Here is a 19014-nt window from a genome sequence, read left to right on the forward strand (position 1 = left end):
CTGAATTGGATCTTGTGTGTGTGTCTCTCTGTGCATGTGTGTTTCCTTATGTGACAATTTTTTGTGATTGTGTGGCAGTTATATATTTTTTTGCTGATTTTTTTCATTTAGCAAGTATATTTGAGGGACCCTCAGCATGTTCAGCATTTTTTCAGCTGTCCATTTTGCTTTTCCAATTTTTCTGTTTAAGTTATTACTATTGTGCTAAATCATACTATTTCTGCTATTTTATAAGATTTGTGCCAAATATAGTATTTCTGATTAATTATAATTTTTCTACCAAATCATAGTACAGTATTTTTGCTTTTTATAGGATTTTTATAGGATATTTATATTGCTTAATATAGTATTTCTGCTTTTTATAGGATTTGTGCTTAATATAGTATTTCTGCTTTTTATAGGATTTGTGCTTAATATAGTATTTCTGCTAAATTATAGTATTTCTGCTTTTTATAGTATTTGTGCTAAAACATAGTATTTCTACTAAATGTAGTATTTATGCTTAATCATACTATTTCTGCTTTTTATAGGATTTGTGCTTAATATAGTATTTCTGCTTTTTATAGGATTTGTGCTTAATATAGTATTTGTGCTTAATATAGTATTTATGCTAAATATAGTATTTATGCTTTTTATAGGATTTGTGCTTAATACAGTATTTCTGCTTTTTATAGGATTTGTGCTTAATATAGTATTTCTGCTAAATATAGTATTTATGCTTAATCATACTATTTCTATATATTTCTGCCAGGCAGCCAATCCTCTGTGAGGACTCAGACATTCAAATGCACATATCAGGGCCTGCACGGCTTCCCAGCCAGCCAATCATATCTGAGGTCTGCCGTTTCTTCTCTCGTCATATCTCAGCGACGGATGTACAAAGAGCAATGAAAATCGCGGTCAAAGTACACCAAAGTCCGCTGATTTAGCCAGTACAAGAATTATGATTCTAGTCCACCTAGTTTTTGAGTTACACAACGTTTTGTAACTCCAAAAAACGGCGTTTTTTGCCTCTCACCGCGATCTAATTCTGACTGCTCATCACCCTGTTTTTCAAGGCACCCACTCTCTTTCCCAGTGGTGCAGTTGGTAATGACACGGGTCTGCAACCCAAACGTCGTGGGTTCGATTCCACCTTAGTCAACATGTTTTTTTCCCTACAAATTAATACACTATCACAGACCAGTAATTCATATTCATCATTTATTACAATTCTGCAAACTTTTATGATTTTACCAGCTTTTCTAATATGGACCTCACATTCTTGTTAACACTCCATGGCACAAGTACTCTTCCCTTTAGGCTCTGTGTATGTGTGTGTGTATCAATATTTTTCCCATTTTAAAGTATTACTCCTCCATAATTGTATTTCTGTTAAATCAAAGTAGTTTTACTACATCTTAGTACTTCTGCTCAATCATAGTATTTCTGCTAAATCATAGTATTTCTGCTACTTTTTGGTACTTGTGCTAAATACAGTATTTCTGCTAAATCATAGTATTTCTACTATATTATAATTTTCTTTCTAAATATAGTATTTCTGCTATATAATTGTATTTCTGCTATGTTATAATATTTGTGCTAAACCAGAGTATTTTTGCTGAAACATAGTATTTCTGCCAAAAGATAGTATTTCTGTCAAATTATACTATTTGTGCCAAAACATAGTATTGATTTAAAATTACAATATTCATAGTTCATCACAGTGTCTCTGGTAAATCACAGTATTTCTGCTATGTTGTACTCTTTTTCTAAATCATCGTGTTTCTGTAATGTTCAAGTATTTTTGGCTAAATATATTATTTCTGTTATCTTATACTATTTCTCCTAAATTCTTGTATTTTTGAGAAGTTATCATGTTTCTGGTAAGTTACAATATTTCTGCTAAGTTCTGCTATGCTATTGTATTTCTAACAAGTATTATGTTTCCTCTAAGATATTGCAGTTCTGCTAAGTTATTACATTTTAGCAAACTTCTTTTGCTTCTGCAAAGTTTTTACAATTTCTGCAACTTTTCAGCTTTTTCAGCTAGTTTTTGCAGACAGCTTCAGCTTTAAAGCATCCACACTGCATTTTCGCAGGAAATGCAAATTTTTCTAGTTTTTCTAGTTATTCTTCTAGTTGCTCCGTATTTCGCCGATTAACTACTTCCACAATTTTTGTCCGATTTTCACCATTCAAATTTTAAACTATTCTGCTATTTCTGCTAATGACTGCTATGACTTTTGGTATTTTCTGCTATTATACTTTTTAAAATATTAAGCTTTTTTCCTTTAATTTGTCCCATTGAAATGAATGGGAAACTTCCGCAATTCTGCTAAAACTTGCTCGTTTTTGAAACTTAACTACTTCCTCATACTTTCGCCTAGAACAACCATTCAAATTTTAAAATGTTCACAAATTATTGGGCTATTCATGTATGATTCAGCTTTTTTATATCTGTTACCGTTTTCATCTTATCCCTCTTCAAGTTTTGAGTTTCATCTTTTTGATTTTTCACAAAATACATGCGTTGTTATGGTTGCTATGCTCTTGGCTTCCAGTGTGCCACTGAGGGTTTCGCAGTCTTCTCTTCATGTCCGAACAACTTCTTGCTACTTGCTCAATTTTCACTCAACTTCCACAAATTATACATCAAAACGTAGGTATTTTTGCTGGCTTTCAGAAAATGTCACTATCATTGTTGTGGGATTTATAAAATTTTGGCAAATCTCCTCAGACCAACACAAGGTCTCAAAACTCTCCATAGAAAGTCAATGGAGAGTTTGTTCAAAATCACCGCTTGATTTCTGTAATGAGAGGCATATTCGAATCGTCATATCTCCTTAACGAATCGAAGTTCAAACATGAGGCTTGTCCCCGTATATCTTCAGACACTCCTGACGCTCACAATTCAAGAATTTTTTTCTCACCTATTACCGTTCTGAGATGAGTTGGACTTGTTTGAGGGTAGGAAATTCGTCCTTCGCTCAGATTTCTTCAGATTTCAAACTCTGGAAATGAACCACTTTTTTCTCTCGTCATATCTTTTTTTTGGATTTCCACAGAGACCTGAAAATTTCCATGACTGTTCACCAAAGCCTGCTGTCTCTTACGGTGAAAGAATGATATCGATACTCCAAATAGATTTCGAGTTACAAAGCGTTGTTTGAGGGCAGGTCAAGGCAGTTTTTGCTTCGCCTCTACTCAGTTATGGTGCATTACAAGTCAAATATCTTTAATAATTCATATTTTAATGATAAATTGTCAACACTTGAAGATTGCCCCATCTCTTCTGAACAAAACGGTGTAAGAATGACCGTTCTAGCCCCTACGGTTAGGAAATTATGGTCATTTGTTTGAGGGGAGTCGTCATTATGAGAAATAGACTGCAAAAATCCTGTGTCTCTCTGTGCTGCGTGCACCTGTTGTGGCGGGAAAAAGTGCACAGGCTCTCTGATTGGTGGATTCAAATTCAGCAGCTCCCAGGCTGCTTGACTGAAAACTTGCTTCTCTCTCCATGTGTGTGTGTGTGTGTGTGTGTGTGTGTGTGTGTGTGTGTGTGTGTGCTACAGAGAGAGAGAGAGAGAGAGAGAGAGAGAAAGCCTTTTTATGGGATGATCTCATTGTAAGATTCAAATTCAATATATTTAGACTGGTTGACTGAATTGGATCTTGTGTGTGTGTCTCTCTGTGCATGTGTGTTTCCTTATGTGACAATTTTTTGTGATTGTGTGGCTGTTATATATTTTTTTGCTGATTTTTTTCATTTAGCAAGTATATTTGAGGGACCCTCAGCATGTTCAGCATTTTTTCAGCTGTCCATTTTGCTTTTCCAATTTTTCTGTTTAAGTTATTACTATTGTGCTAAATCATACTATTTCTGCTATTTTATAAGATTTGTGCCAAATATAGTATTTCTGATTAATTATAATTTTTCTACCAAATCATAGTACAGTATTTTTGCTTTTTATAGGATTTTTATAAGATATTTATACTGCTTAATATAGTATTTCTGCTTTTTATAGGATTTGTGCTTAATATAGTATTTCTGCTAAATTATAGTATTTCTTCTTTTTATAGTATTTGTGCTAAAACATAGTATTTCTACTAAATGTAGTATTTATGCTTAATCATACTATTTCTATATATTTCTGCCAGGTCCCCAGGCAGCCAATCCTCTGTGAGGACTGAGACATTCAAATTTTCAAATCAGGCTTCCCAGCCAATCATATATGTGGGCTGAGGCATTCAAATTTGCATATTGGGGCCTCCATGGCTTCCCAGCCAGCCAATCATATATGTGGGCTGAGGCATTCAAATTTGCATATTGGGGAATTCGTGGCTTCTAAGTCAAGAAGTCAACCATGTCATATATCTCTAAAAATTCATATTTTAATGATAAATTGTCAACACTTGAAGATTGCCCCATCTCTTCTGAACAAAACGGTGTAAGAATGACCGTTCTAGCCCCTACGGTTAGGAAATTATGGTCATTTGTTTGAGGGGAGTCGTCACTATGAGAAATAGACTGCAAAAATCCTGTGTGTCTCTCTGTGCTGCGTGCACCTGTTTTGGCGGGAAAAAGTGCACAGCCTCTCTGATTGGTGGATTCAAATTTAGCAGCTCCCAGGCTGCCTGACTGAGTTAGAAACTTGCTTCTCTCTCCCTGTGTGTGTGTGTGTGTGTGAGTGAGTGAGTGTGTGTGTGTGTGTGTGTGTGTGTGTGTGTGTGTGTGTGACAGAGAGAGAGAGAGAGGGAGAGAAAGCCTTTTTATGGGATGATCTCATTGTAAGATTCAAATTCAATATATTTAGACTGGTTGACTGAATTGGATCTTGTGTGTGTGTGTGTGTGTGACAGAGAGAGAGAGAGAAAGCCTTTTTATGGGATGATCTCATTGTAAGATTTAAATTCAATATATTTAGACTGGTTGACTGAATTGGATCTTGTGTGTGTGTGTGTGTGTGTGTGTGTGTGTGTGTGTGTGTGTGTGTGTGTGTGACAGAGAGAGAGAGAGAGAAAGCCTTTTTATGGGATGATCTCATTGTACGATTTAAATTCAATATATTTAGACTGGTTGACTGAATTGGATCTTGTGTGTGTGTGTGTGTGTGTGTGTGTGTGTGTGACAGAGAGAGAGAGAGAGAGAGAAAGAAAGCCTTTTTATGCGATGATCTCATTGTAAGATTTAAATTCAATATATTTAGACTGGTTGACTGAATTGGATCTTGTGTGTGTGTGTGTGTGTTTGTGTGACAGAGAGAGAGAGAGAGAGAGAGAGAGAGACCCTCTCTAGGGCAGCATGTCATTGTTGGAAAAGAATATAATATATTCAGACTGGTTGACTGGCATAGACCCTCCGTGTGTCTCTCTCTCTGTGCATTTGTGTATACATATTTGATTTTGTGTGTATCTGTTGGCTGTTCCTTCTTGTTTTTTAAATTTATTTTTATTTCTTTATTTTTTTTTCACAGGTGAACAACAATTAGTTTTGAGGGAACTTAACCATGTTCCGTTCTTTTTTTCAGCTTGTCATCTTACTTTTCCAGTATTTTCACTTAAGTTATTACTATTCTGCTCAATCATAGTATTTGTTCTAAATCATTGTTATTATGCTATATTGTAGTATTTCTGCTAAATCATACTATTTCTACTATATTATATTTTTCTTTCTAAATATAGCATTTCTGCTATATAATTGTATTTCTACTATGTTATAATATTTGTGCTAAAACAGAGTATTTGTGCTGAAACAGTATTTCTGCCAAATGATAGTATTTCTGTCAAATTATAGTATTTGTGCTAAAACATAGTATTAATTTAAAATGACAATATTCATAGTTCATCACAGTGTCTCTGGTAAAACACAGTATTTCTGCTATGTTGTACTATTTTTCTAAATCATAGTGTTTCCGTAATGTTTAAGTATTTTTGGCTAAATATATTCTTTCTGTTATCTTATACTATTTCTCCTAAATTCTTGTATTTTTGAGAAGTTATCATGTTTCTGGTAAGTTACAATATTTCTGCTAAGTTCTGCTATGCTATTGCATTTCTGCCAAGTATTATGTTTCCTCTAAGATATTGCAGTTCTGCTAAGTTATTCCATTTTAGCAAAGTTCCTTTCCTTCTGCAAAGTTTTTACAATTTCTGCAACTTTTCAGCTTTTTCAGCTAGTTTTTGCATACAGCTTCAGCTTTAAAGCATCCACACTGCATTTTCGCAGGAAATGCAAATTTTTCTAGTTTTAATAGCCATTTTACAGTTTTCAACATGTTTGTATATTTTGAACATTTGTGTCCGAATATTTCATCTAACCACATCTTTTCAAATCTTCTCAGACTTAACATGCCCGGTTGCCCAGTTCATATTCCATTATTTTGTAGAAAACAGAAATAACAAAACAAACTTCAAGTCTTTGCAGTGAACCTTGAAATTTAATAAATATATCCGGTAAGACATCAGATATGAATACAAATACTCGGAGGAGAGGAATATTTTGATCATCGAGCTGACACGGGACGTTACCTAGTCTTTGACAAAAAAAATTCTCTCTTAATCATTTCAAAAAGTAGGTTTTTTTTCCTAAAGGAAATTCTAATGTAACCTTTTCATGGGGATATAGCTTTATTATCGATAGGGTAATGTTTCCAAAAACGTAGTAAACTGTGAAATTAATACACTTTTAGAAACATTGTGAGGAATCCAGCCAGGCATTACATGCAGCAACTTAAAGTCGGTGGTCCCATCAACACAAAGAGGGAGAATTGTCACCCATTTCTGTAAATAATACCTATGTATATATTTTCACCTGAGCTGGCTTTGATTATTATTAATAATCTCAGAGAACCTGAATACAGTTATTTGGGAAAACATGGAAAATAGGCTGCAAAGTGAGAAAACATAATGGTATAATCTACAAAAACCTCAGGTAGAGAGGTCAAAAGGGCTCAACATATTAAAATATAAAATTGCTCAGGGGAGACTTATTTTTGCATCCGTGTCTGTGCTGACATCCACGTCAGCTGGATAGACTCTGGTATCTGTGTATTTGGCTGGAGGCTGGTGTTACTTTCTCAAACATACACTAATTAAACCATACTCAGTGAAGATTACGACTCCCCATACAAAAGGTGTAACTTTCCCCCAGGCTCCAGGACAAGGCTTCGGAAGAGTTTTAAAGTTGGCAATTTTTCCCTTTTGTCCTGTCACTTTAAGGTCTGTGTGAGAACAAACCGTAGACCTTCAACATAAACTGCTTCTTCTGGTTCTGTGTCATTTATTAGTTTGAGTTCATTCATTAATTCCTTTTTCTTGAGATGATCCCGACGGGTTCGCAGCCTCTTCACGGTTCTCCTCCAAAACCTCTGGAGTTACCCTCATGCTTGGCTTTGCCAGTGTGCTATAAATAGTCATAGCCTGAGTGGCAAGAAGACAAGATAAGCATCAGTGGGGCATGTAAACTTAATAATTTAGAAGCTGTTAACATATAAATCCAATAGTTGGGACTATTGGATAGCAGACATACCTGTGAAACCATTCCACTAATGTCACCAGTGTTAGAGGGCAGAAGGATGGTGTTTGACTCTTTAGCGAGGTTTGAGAAAGCAGACACGTACTGCTCAGCTACACTTAGCGAAGCGGCAGCATTTCCATTCTGAATTTAAGAGGGAAAAAAAAAGCATTAACCAATGAAAAACTTTTGTAAGTCAGACTGTGAAAATGGAAAAGAACATTTACCTGCTCTGTCAAAGCATCTGACAACATACGGATGGCCTTGGCTTTGGCCTCAGCTTTGGCTAGAACTGCTTGAGCCTCACCTGGACGGAGCAGAGTAGTAGGTAACAGGGAGCATATTAGCCTCTAAAAGCAAAAAGATGTGAGATAATTTGTGGAAACTGGAGTGATAAACCAACTAAATGCACTTACCAGCCGCTTTATTGATCTGTTCTGCTTTTTCACCCTCCGAGGCTAAGATCTGTGCTTGTTTACGACCCTCAGCGACATTAATGGCTGCTTCTCTTGTCCCCTCAGACTCCAGCACCGTGGCTCTCTTTTTACGCTCAGCTTCCACCTACATGGGGTGAATAAAGTGTCCTGTTCAGTAAATTTAAGTGATTTAGTCTTGTCCCCACAGTTGAAATATCTACTGCTATATGCAAAAAATGTTTCTGACCTTGTCTGAAAAGACCTATAATTTATTTAAGGTACTATGAACTCTAGTTTTTCAGAATCAGTGTAAAACCTCTTAAACTTAACCAAACTTACCAACACAATATAAGACAATTATTTGACTTATTTGACTACAAAAGGTCTCTTTTCTGTTGAAGATATAAACTGTACTTGAATGATGGCTAAGCTGTACTTTCATGTAATACCCATTTGTACCATAAGATCGTGCAGTGAATTAAAAACTAAAAATTATGCTTTAAAAAGCTCTTTTGTTTCTCTCACCTGCATCTGCATGGACTCTTTGACACGAGGTGGAACGTGTATATCTTTGATTTCGTAACGAAGGCAACGGATTCCCCACTCGTCTGAAGCTTGGTTGATGGAATGGACGATGTTGGAATTCAGAGACTCCCTTTCCTTAAAAACAAATGCAAAGATAAAATACAACTTGTGCCTTCATGAACAGAGAAAAAATATGAGATGAAACAGCAGTTTGTCTTTACTCGGAACACTTTGTCCAATGTGAGTTTGCCCAGTTCTGAACGCATGGTGGTCTGTGCCAACTGTGTGACAGCATACTCTGGATCCTCAACACCGTAGCTGGCCTGTGAACAAACAAAAGTATAAAGTGAATTTAAAAAAAAAAAAAAAAAAGCAAGAAGATATTTGGATCTGTTCTAATTGTTGCCAGCATACCTTAAAAGGATCTAGTATCCTTAAGTAAAGCACGCCATCAATCTGCAGTGTTACATTATCTGCAAGTTCAAAGAAAGTATAAAAATATGGAGAAAACAATCAATTCTGTTTAAAAAAAAAATAAGCCTGCTCGTCCTCCTGTGAATAATGAGAAATAAACAATGTCTTGCTTACCTAGGGATACTGCAGACTGCTCTGGGACATCAATCACAATTTCTTTGAGACTTTGAACATAGCGAATTCTGTCAAGTATGGGTATGAGGAAGTTCAAACCCTATAGATAGCAAAAGGGAAAATGTTAGGGTGTGCCAGCAGTGAATAATGTTTGGAATTTTAATGACATAGTTCCAATAATAAAGCAAAATGAGTTATAGTATTGTTGCTTAAAGGCAAGTTTCTTTAGTAGTCTATCAAAATAAAATACACTAAAATTTCCAAGGTATGAATGACATGGTAATATTTGGCCTTTTAATGATTTCTTTGAAGTGGAATGATTGTACAGCACACATCTTTAATTACTTTAAACAAATGACAATTGGGTGACCAAGTGTGAATTCAAGTTGGATTGCATGTATACATACGGGCTCAAATATAAACATACACTCACTTAATTGTGTTCATAAGTGGTGCTGAAGGTTCTACAATGTGTTTTAACTTGACAAGGCAAAGACTGCCATCATGACTGACTACAACTGGTAGTTTCCATTTGTCAGCATTAAAATGATCTGTTTGACAGCACTCACTGAAGTGACCAATACTCAGACCAATGTGAAAGTTCAAGGAAATCAGTGAAGATCTAAGGAGAATTGTACATTTACACAAGTTAGAAAGATAACTTGAAGCCATTTCTAAACAGCTGCAGAATCTAAGATCATCAAACAAGTGTACAAAAATACAAGATAGTCAGATGTCTTACAGGGCTCTAGAGACAATGAAAAACACACATCAAATCTGGTTATGGAATGGATAAAACACATTGACATTACATTTCTGGAGCGGCTTTTATATACCCCCAATCTTAATCCTATTGAAAAGTTATGAATGAAGCACAAAAGCTGAGTCCATGTCAGGAAACCAGCCAGTTTAAATTAACTCTCCCAACACTCCCAAGCAGAGTGGTCAAATATCAGACTCAGTTTTATTGTCATTCAACAATTTGACATGTTATGAATGAAACACAGTTACTTAGGTCTTGGCATTGCATCATGCTGCCAAACAACAAGTGAAACAGTAGGAAGATTAATTAATTACCAAAAAAAAAGTAAGACAATATGCCACAAGTGTGATGATGGCATACGATCAAAATATGATCCAAATTGGTCAAGGTGCAACTTGATAAGCAAATATCAGTGGGCTTTTGTGTATATTTTTGAGTCTGTATAAACATTTGACCATAAATCCAAACTCATGCACCTAAATCTTGTTTTGTTTTTTTTACATCATTATGTAACCCAGGGCTCTAGAGTGCGGCCTATTTGGCTAATTTCTCAATGGTGCGACTTAAAAAAAAAAAAAAAAAAAAAAAAAATCTTAGGATGCACCGGTACGACCAGCTGTTCAAGTAAAAAAAAAAAAAAAAAAAAAAAAAAAAAAAGGTCTTTGTGTGGTCAACAACAGACACACATTAGTCGTGTCCAAATTCATGGGCTGCATCCTCCTGAGGACCCGGCCCACGTAGACCGCGAAGGCCGGGTCCTCAGAAGGTCGGGTAGGCCGGAAGTAAACGGCAGATTATGTTTAACAATGGTTCAGAGACTGCATCAAATAATAAATCACATACGATCCACTCCGAGCCATAGCCAACTGAAAGTAAAAGGGGTAAAGTATATACATTTCAAAGAGAGTGGCTTGACCAGTTTCTTTGGCTAAGACACAGTAAAGCTGACAACATGATGCACTACATTTACTGTGGTGCAGTGGCGGTTTTTGATACGGGCGACATGGGGCGTTACCCAGAGCGGCATCGTGAGCATCTGCAAAAAAAAAGTTTCTTGCAACATTGCCTATGATATTCCCAAAGAAGACGCTCCGTCCACCAAGTTCAAGTCCAAAATAATTCTTCACAAGAAAAATATCTTGAACATAAACATACAGTAATGATGTCACATGCGCCCAGTTTATAGGTGTCATCCCAGACACACTGAAGAAAAAAAAAAAAAAAAAAGGCCAAATTACAGGAGCTGGCCATCTGAGGGGGAATGTGACTGCAATGGAGGATAGTCCATAAGATATCAAGCCTTTGAGACACTTTGAGGTCCTTTTAATTTAGAGTTTCTTTTTATTGAATATATCTTGAGATGTTTTAAGTTTACATTTCAGCTCAGTGAAGCACTTTAAGCACAAACACTTTTTCAGTAACTTATCTTTCTTACAGAACTGTGCTCCAAATAAATAACTTTGTGTTGACAAGACCTCTGATCACAACTGTATTTGATCTGTATTTGTAATTGTGGTAAGTTGGAAAGCTAGGATATGTAACTGTAATGCAGTTTAGTTCTATGCAATGATTTGATTTGACCAAAATGAAAATTTATGAAGTTCATGGTCAAACTGGGGATCGAACCCATGTTGTTTGGGGAAGAACACCATCTATTTGTTGTGCTTTTTGTTTTTTGGGGATCTATTAAATGCAACAAAGTTTACCGGCTCCAAGATCCGATGGAAGCGACCCATCCTCTCCACCACCCAAGCCTCCTGCTGGGGCACAAACAGCACCACGGTGTTCATGGGCAGGCTGGACGCCCATCGCTGCTGAACTGGGTTAACGCACAACCTCGGCACGGTCCGCTGGGTCTGCTACAGAGGATTCATTTAAATGTAAACAGGTGGCATTACTGCATGAATTTGAGCCAAGACTCATAAGACTATCTTAGCTTGTAGAACTTAAGGTTGCTGAATAAACATCAATGTTAATATTCTTGTTTTATGTTTTAATTTTAAGTTTTTGGTTAGACTTATTTGGTCACATTCTACATATTATATATGAACGAGGTCATTGGCAAATACCCATTTGAGTGTAAACAGTATGTGACCATATTAATCGACCATACCAAAGTCTTTCTCTAGCCATACCAGCTAACCAATAGTTCATTTTCATCTATAAATAATCATTATGTCCGCAAGTGTTCCGCTAAACATACAGTGCTATCGGGATTATTAAACGCACGGGCTCACGCTGATGAATGACACCTATTTCACCAGCCACAGAAAAGAACCGGTGCACGAGATGTTAAGCCGAAGGAGGCACACAGTGACAGTTTCAGTTACCTGCAAAATGAGGCCGCCGGTCCGACACAGCGTCCGTAACATCGCTGAAAGATTGCAAAATGACTGTTTAAAATTAGAAGATTAGGTTTGCTAAACTACACTCTGTTGAGACTACACAGTCACGCGAGTGACCCTTACCGATCAGGAAATGAAAGTTACATCAGTGGTGCAACGCTGAAAAACTCCCCCAGCGCGGGAAACAAAAAGTCATACAGTGGTTCCGCTAATAGATACATTAATAATAATAAATTAAAAAAGATATAAAAATATAGGACGAAATAAGTGACTTTAATACAAATGTTCACTGTATGACTATTATAGTGCCCTATAACTTTTGTCTTTCACATAAACTAGTATATTCTTTTTGCAGTATGTCTGTAACTATTTCACGTTTTAAAGGTTACTTTTATTGCCACTGTTCTCTTTAAGTACCTTTCATTGTGGAAGACTGATAATCTATTATGAAATATAATATATAAGTCTACTGAATCTTATTAGTTAATAAAAATATTACTACTGGCAACTAATATTTGAGTAATATTTCGACTACTACTACTAATTTTTTTGTTTTGTTTTGTTTTTCGTTAATAAATGCACTCGTTCTGGTGTAATGGCTGACACAATTCATAAGGTGGTGCTATTTGTTTCCTTTTTGCTCACTCAACTCAATGTTGTCTTTTGGGGTCATTTGGTGTATGTGATAGCAGTTGAACACACACTGTGGGGACATTCTGTATGAACCTTTTCTTTTTATTTTATTTTTTTAAAGTAAATATTTATTTAATTGGGTAAATAGAAATGTAAAATGCTAATGTAAGGATTTATTAAATAGATAAAATAAAACCAAGCTCAGTCAATCTAAAATTGTGAATTATCAGTGCTCAGAAAGGATTGTTTTGCTAAAAACAAACACAAAGACTCATGTTATGTGTTTAAAAAAAGACAGAGAAACTCCATAGAAATATAGCAAATTCACCATTGTGGCACAATTTATAAAAAACATATTGTACAGTTTGAAAGCATTGAAATGTAGTTTTACTTAAATTTTGTATTTATGGAAGAACTTGAAATTCATGAGATTCGTTAAAGAATACATTTTTCATATAGCTTATTTTACTGATCCCTACGAAACCTAAAATTTAGAAATCTACAGATATCTCCCCACAGTTTACTTTTTTATGTGTGTGACATGCCCAGAGCAAACACAGCTTAATTACAAAAATTTTTTTGAATATTTAACAAACAAAGAACCAAAAAGCTAGGTACTTTGAGTACCTTAAATGAATCTTTCTACTGAGAATCGTTTTATATTGTCTATGGTGAAATACAAAGTTCTGGATGTTTACTTGAATCTGTGCGCGTTACCTGTGTCTTCCGCCAACCTGTCCCTCCCGGCGATTGGACAAATGTCTACATAAGGCTCAGCGCTTTGGCATCCTGATTGGTCGCCTCAGATGCCTGTAACAGGTGTCCCGACCCCGCCTCCTCCCCCTCTCCTGTCTCTTTGCTCTCGGTCTATCCTTCAGTCTGGAAACCTGTGATGAGAGTTTTAATAATGGCGTGGCAGCAGAGAGGGGCAGCTGCTCTCTGCCCACGTCCGGGACCGGAAACCCACCTGTAAACATCGAAGAGGAATTTATCAGCAATTTAAAAAAAAAAAAAAATCTGTTTAGTGACTGTTATAATGTTACCTCACAGAGTAAATCTCCGCTGAGAGGTCGCTCTGTAAACTGTGTGAAACTACTGGATTGTCGCTGGAAGCGGTCGGTCATGTCGTTACTGTGCGTCAGAGGTAGGAGCTTTTATCTTTATTTGTACTTAATAAGCGATTTTGTCTTTGTTTGTTTGATGAGTTTGCTGAAGTCATAGTGATAATTCCAGTAACAGCTTACAAAACTGGTTTTCTAACAGTAGGCGTTCCTCCTTGGGTAGTATCTGGAAAAAAAGTACCTTTATCCTGACGTGATTTTACGTTTTTAAAAACCAAGACTTTATAATGTTTATCTTTAAAAACTCAACAGAGGTATGTATTTATCATTTATGTTGAAAATAAATCCTTGGGGTCCTCAGTGACAACTGAGGATTTTATAATCGAACTTTTAGTGTCTCGTCTTAATATCATCTCCCAGCATTAGTTTCGTAGGCCTCTACATTGAAAGCCTGATTCAGGGACCAATGCTGGGGGGAAAAAGAAACCGTGTTTGCTATCAAGGAATCCGTCTTGTCAGAAGAAGGTTGATAACAAGGTTAGTGTTCATTCCATGTTAGCGTGCCGTCTACCAGAAGACTACAGCGAATCAGCTGGAGTGATGGTGGAGAATCCTGCTTTAGAGGCTTTTACAGCAGAAGAGCACATTATGCAATATCCCATTCAGCAACAAGAAGCCTGACACCCAACTATTTGCTCCACTGCTGCTAAGAGCTCGATTGAAAAAGAAGAAGAAGAAAAAACTACCCCAAACAGAGATAACTGTCCCCCCCTAACTACACAAGCATGCCTATCTGCAATAACACAGCCATCCTCACCAAACTACTTGATTTTTTTTTTTGTCTCCACAAAATTTAGTCTCTCAGAAATTAATCTACATTAGTTACTCTTACTGACTGCTCATTAGCACAGAATCCTTCATGGGAGAGTTTAAAAGTTTTGGCATCTGCTATAGAAGTAATGGAGCATTAATAATCCCCACTGATAAGAAACTGGAATAAAAGTATTTTTCTTCTTTGTAATTCAGTCTTTGAACATGTTTTACCTGAAAACAAACAGGCTTTACTATATTGTTTCTCTGAGTGTATATTAGGGCTGGGCCATATCATACCGTTCACGGTAATACCGGTATAATGTCGGGCAACGATAAGAAAATGAAATATCGCGATAGAATATGGGTAAAACACGCATGCGCAGTGCCTTTGTTTTCATACGCACATGGCGGAAAAAGCATGGCGGCGACGCAGAATGAGAAGGGCGAAAGCGGATCGTTAAATGAAACGGATGAACCAGAATTGGTTTGTAAAAATGCTGCAACTTCAGTGGTGTGGAACTGGTTTAGCTTTCGTCCGTCAGATACACAACAAAGCACTATTTGTGGTAGAGCATGCTAGCGGGCCGTCGTTATTACCGTGTTGTTTGGAAAATACGGCACACTTAAAATCAATCCTTTGATTTTTCTGAAAATCGACAGTGCCCCTTATAATCCCGTGTGCCTTATGTATGAATTCTGGTTGTGTTTACTGACCTCGAAACGATTTTATGTCGTACACTGCGCTCAAAAATCTGTCAAATGTTTTAGTACGACTTTGCTAAGCTACGAAGCCGCACCGCTTCATGGATTGTCGGAGCATTACGGCTATCGTAGGCAGGCGCCTCGCGGAGTGATACTACTGTGCTTCAACATAATATTACCGTATTATGTGTATAACCTCTTTTTAAGTTTTGAGGCTATTATACATGGTTATGCTGAGGATATGTTGGCCAATTTCCACTGGAAATGCCTTTTGGTTAAACTGTCAGCAAGGATTTTGCATTTGCACTGTTAAATTTTTATATAACTTTAATGCACATAAAAAACTGCTGCTTGTTTAAGTGAAAATACATTTATTTTTTATTTATTTATTTATTTTTTGCACGAATAAAGTTGTGGAGTTGTAAAGTATTTTGTCTAGTGTCAATTATATTGTCAGTTATATCGTTATCGCAAATTTTCAAATGTATATCGTGATAAATATTTTTGGTCATATCGCCCTGCTCTAGTGTGTATTCCTGATAGTGTACTGATTAGCTTCCAAGTAATGGCGAAAAGCCAATGACTGTGTTTACATTAAAAGGCACATTTTCTTTCTTTTTTTCCATTTAGTCCACAAATTCTTGTTATTCGGAACTTGTGTGCATGAACCTATACATGCCCAGACACATCTGTGTTACAAGTGTTGGTTATATGTACATCAAATATAAATCTGTTTAAGTACCAATGTACTTTCTGGTAAAAAATAAATAAATAAATAAATTGTGAATATAGTTAGCCTCAGGAGGTATTGGGACACATGTGCACCAGTCTGAGAAACACAAGGAATGGTTCAAAAAGAAGCATTTGATCTCACTTGCTTGAAAAAGTTAATCTCAGTGCCTCTGCAAAACCTCTGGAAAGATTGTTCTTCTATTGATTAGTGAAATTAAAGCTAGTAGGAGCTGCAGCCAATAGATTACAGGAAAGGTTAGAGGAAGAGGAAGAAGTAGAGTAGATTAGCTTAAAGGGTGCTTGGGCAGAAGCTTTGTGATTAACTAATGTTGTGAGTCATTGTTTGATAGCACAGCTTGACAGTGTTGCCTATTTATTGCTAGTTGAGATGCTTCATCACCATGGCAATGTCTTTATACAATAGATAAGTGGTTGCCCTTACGAGTGAACATGTGGGGGAAACTCTTACTGTGCATCAGGTCAAGGCTGAGTTGACACATGGTTCACGTGGATGACACGATGCTGGAGGACTGGAGGTGCACAGATATTGTGTATGACATTGACATTGCTGATTGATTTAGTTACATGATATTTGTGGTTAATAAGATTTTCTTCGTTTCAAAGGCAGATGAAGAATCTGCAAGAGCTTATGCTTGGCTGTTAAAAGAACGCTTTGTGTGGTGTTCCACTTGAAATGGAAAACATTAATTGAAAAATGAGGACAAAGATGATCATCGAACTGTGGAGTCGCATATTTAAATGTTGAACATTAAAGCAATTACATTTGCAAATTGCAGGTGGGTTACATTATTTTAATGATTTTTGGATTCAGGTCAAGTCAGATTTGCCTGAGGGGCGTTCATTATCTGGACAGGAGGTAAAAGCCTCAATGCTTGTATTCTTGGTGTCAACAAGGATTATGAAAATGGTAGAAACCTCCAGAAAGAGGGAGGGATCTCTACTCCAGTCATGTATTAATTAAGTGTATAGAATAGAGCAACATCCTGATTTTCAATTGTGATTAAAAAATTATGCAGAGCAAGAAGCTGTAGCTTGCTCAGAGCAAGAAGCTGTAGCTTGCTCAGACCACCGACACATAGACCTAGAGACTAGTCAGCACCTGACTGGTTCTAGTAGTTGCTGGCAGTCACAGTAAAATTGATTGCCAAATCCCTGTTCATGCAGGCTTAAAGACTGTACAGTAACCAATAGATAAATACTATTCGCTAGTTACAAATGTGTATACAGTTTTTGCTTTGAAGGCAAAATGTCCCGGTTTTCAGTTTGTGTTTGACTCTTTCAAGTTTTACTACAGCTTAACAAGAGTTTGCAGACAAGTTTATGTCTTCAGTGCAAACTATGGGCAACCGTGGCAATCTGATGGCAACCAAAGCAGCCAAAAGGAGGCCTCTGGTACAGCATAGTCTTTGTGACCAATTTTGCCAGGAACCTTCAGCAACAGCTTGCAACTGGTTGAGGAATACACATTTTCTGAAAAAGCATACACATTTTCAAATATGAGCCAAGTCTGCTTGGCTCATATTTGTCTACAGCCGAGTCAGTTGCTGAGGACTTATGCTGAGATAATAATTATATAAAGGATGCAATGGAGAGATAAAAGCGACTGAACTGGAATCTAAGGGGTTGAGTATAGTAACCATCCGAGTAGAGGAATTATGAGAGAAAGACAGAGTGAGATAGAGAGAGAGAGTGAGAGAGAGAGAGAGAGAGAGAGAGAGAGAGCTTAGAGATTGTGGGAGTAATCCCCTTGCCATCTGTTGCTCTCTCTCCACTTATTACCAGCTCCAAGTGATCAGATCCAACAGTCGACACAAAGCGGAAGTACGCCACTGCTTTGACTCTGGTGTCATTTCCTGTTCCTACTTTCCTGCTTTGTGCCTGCCTGCATGTCCTGTTATTTGGTACATCAACATTTTCCTCTTTTCTGTTTTTTCTTTTAAAGTTTAAACATTGTTTCATTATTTACACCTCACCCCTCAATGGATTGTAGGGCAGTCTGTGTATGTAGCAAGTGAAGTTGACTAAATCCTGCAGTGCTTTAAGAAACAGATTAACTGAACTGAATTTAAATGTCCAACCCCCAATTAAAAAATAGCTAAAAATAATTTCTGAACACTGATATTATTTGCTGTTCATTCGTGTTTATACAGAAGAAATAAAGTATAGATACTGTTTGCAGGGGGTTAAAGTCGTTATTTGGCTTATGAACATCATGAGCTGCAACTTCAGAATTAGCACACATTTTTAGAAAATCTCTATCTATGAAGTCGTTTTTTTGTTTTTCTTTTAAATTATCATCTGCATAACACAGATTGCTACATATCGCTAACAGTATACAGTTTGTTTGGTTTCTCAGAAAGCTGCAGGATTTTGTGATTTTTAGTCACATTACAGATGTTCGGAAAGCAAAATGGTTAAATAAAATTCAGCTATTAAAACTGTGAGCAATACACTAGACACCATCTTATGATGTTATCACACCAGCTGTGAAATCTAACATGTCAGTGGTCATGGACACAAATTGTCATGCTTTTGCAGGTTAAAGTACCTCAAAGGTCTGCTGTTTGAGGAAACATTTTTCATACTATAAGCACATATTATGTCCATTTAAAAGGGGAGGCGACCAAGGCAACAAAGCTTTAAAAGAAGTGGCAACCTCTGTATCCCAAACCATGATCTTTTTTTTAAATGGTAACCCAGTTTTATGTTCCCTTACTTAAAAATATGTTCTTTGTAATGTCTAACCCCAACCAAGTCACTGCGTTTTGTTTTGTTTTTTATTAATAACATCATTAAAAGAATACAAATGTTGTGTGACAATCTATGGCTTGTATAAACTGAACACAAATCTCAAGATGATTTGCTCTACCAACAACCTCTGACCTTCAAATGCAGACTCTTATTGTGGTATTGTTTTCAT

At 36.6% G+C, this 19014-nt stretch overlaps 2 protein-coding genes across 9 annotated transcripts in view; one reads left to right on the forward strand and one right to left on the reverse strand.

Annotated features, from left to right (window-relative positions):
• Positions 1 to 6399: 6399 nt before the first annotated feature.
• Positions 6400 to 12303, reverse strand: stoml2 (stomatin (EPB72)-like 2). The gene is made up of 11 exons (XM_084934815.1): positions 12256 to 12303; positions 12118 to 12161; positions 11494 to 11646; positions 9025 to 9124; positions 8851 to 8909; positions 8658 to 8759; positions 8437 to 8571; positions 7912 to 8056; positions 7723 to 7802; positions 7511 to 7639; positions 6400 to 7401 (listed from the first exon to the last, which is right to left on the reverse strand). The coding sequence occupies exons 2-11, from the start codon at positions 12157 to 12159 to the stop codon at positions 7276 to 7278; spliced, it is 1071 nt and encodes a 356-aa protein (XP_084790941.1). The 5' UTR covers positions 12160 to 12161; positions 12256 to 12303; the 3' UTR covers positions 6400 to 7275.
• A 1322-nt stretch (positions 12304 to 13625) lies between these two features.
• The window catches only part of unc13bb (unc-13 homolog Bb (C. elegans)), a 65821-nt gene continuing 60432 nt past the window's right edge, over positions 13626 to 19014 (forward strand). For 7 of the 8 annotated variants that reach the window (XR_014800768.1, XM_084934816.1, XM_084934822.1 and 4 more), the window contains exon 1: positions 13626 to 13909. Coding sequence is in view for 7 of the 8 variants with exons in the window: in XM_084934816.1 (XP_084790942.1) it covers positions 13888 to 13909 (22 nt within the window). In the remaining variant the exon portion in view is untranslated. The remainder of the gene's footprint in view (positions 13910 to 19014) is intronic. The other variant, XM_084934823.1, reaches the window with a different exon arrangement.

Source organism: Perissodus microlepis, chromosome 7, assembly GCF_051167445.1.
Source record: "Perissodus microlepis isolate ML-2025 ecotype Zambia chromosome 7, ASM5116744v1, whole genome shotgun sequence".
Taxonomy (NCBI): domain Eukaryota; kingdom Metazoa; phylum Chordata; class Actinopteri; order Cichliformes; family Cichlidae; genus Perissodus; species Perissodus microlepis.

What these genes read in the sequence shown, in the direction of transcription:
- stoml2 (XM_084934815.1), bottom strand. Translation starts at nt 12,159, where the DNA reads ATGTTACGGACGCTGTGTCGGACCGGCGGCCTCATTTTGCAG. An exon ending in CATTGGACAAAGTGTTCCGA is followed by an intron (nt 8,572 to 8,657) that starts GTAAAGACAAAC and finishes TTTGTTTTTAAG; the next exon opens with GAAAGGGAGTCTCTGAATTC. An exon ending in ACAGATCAATAAAGCGGCTG is followed by an intron (nt 7,803 to 7,911) that starts GTAAGTGCATTT and finishes TGCTCCGTCCAG; the next exon opens with GTGAGGCTCAAGCAGTTCTA.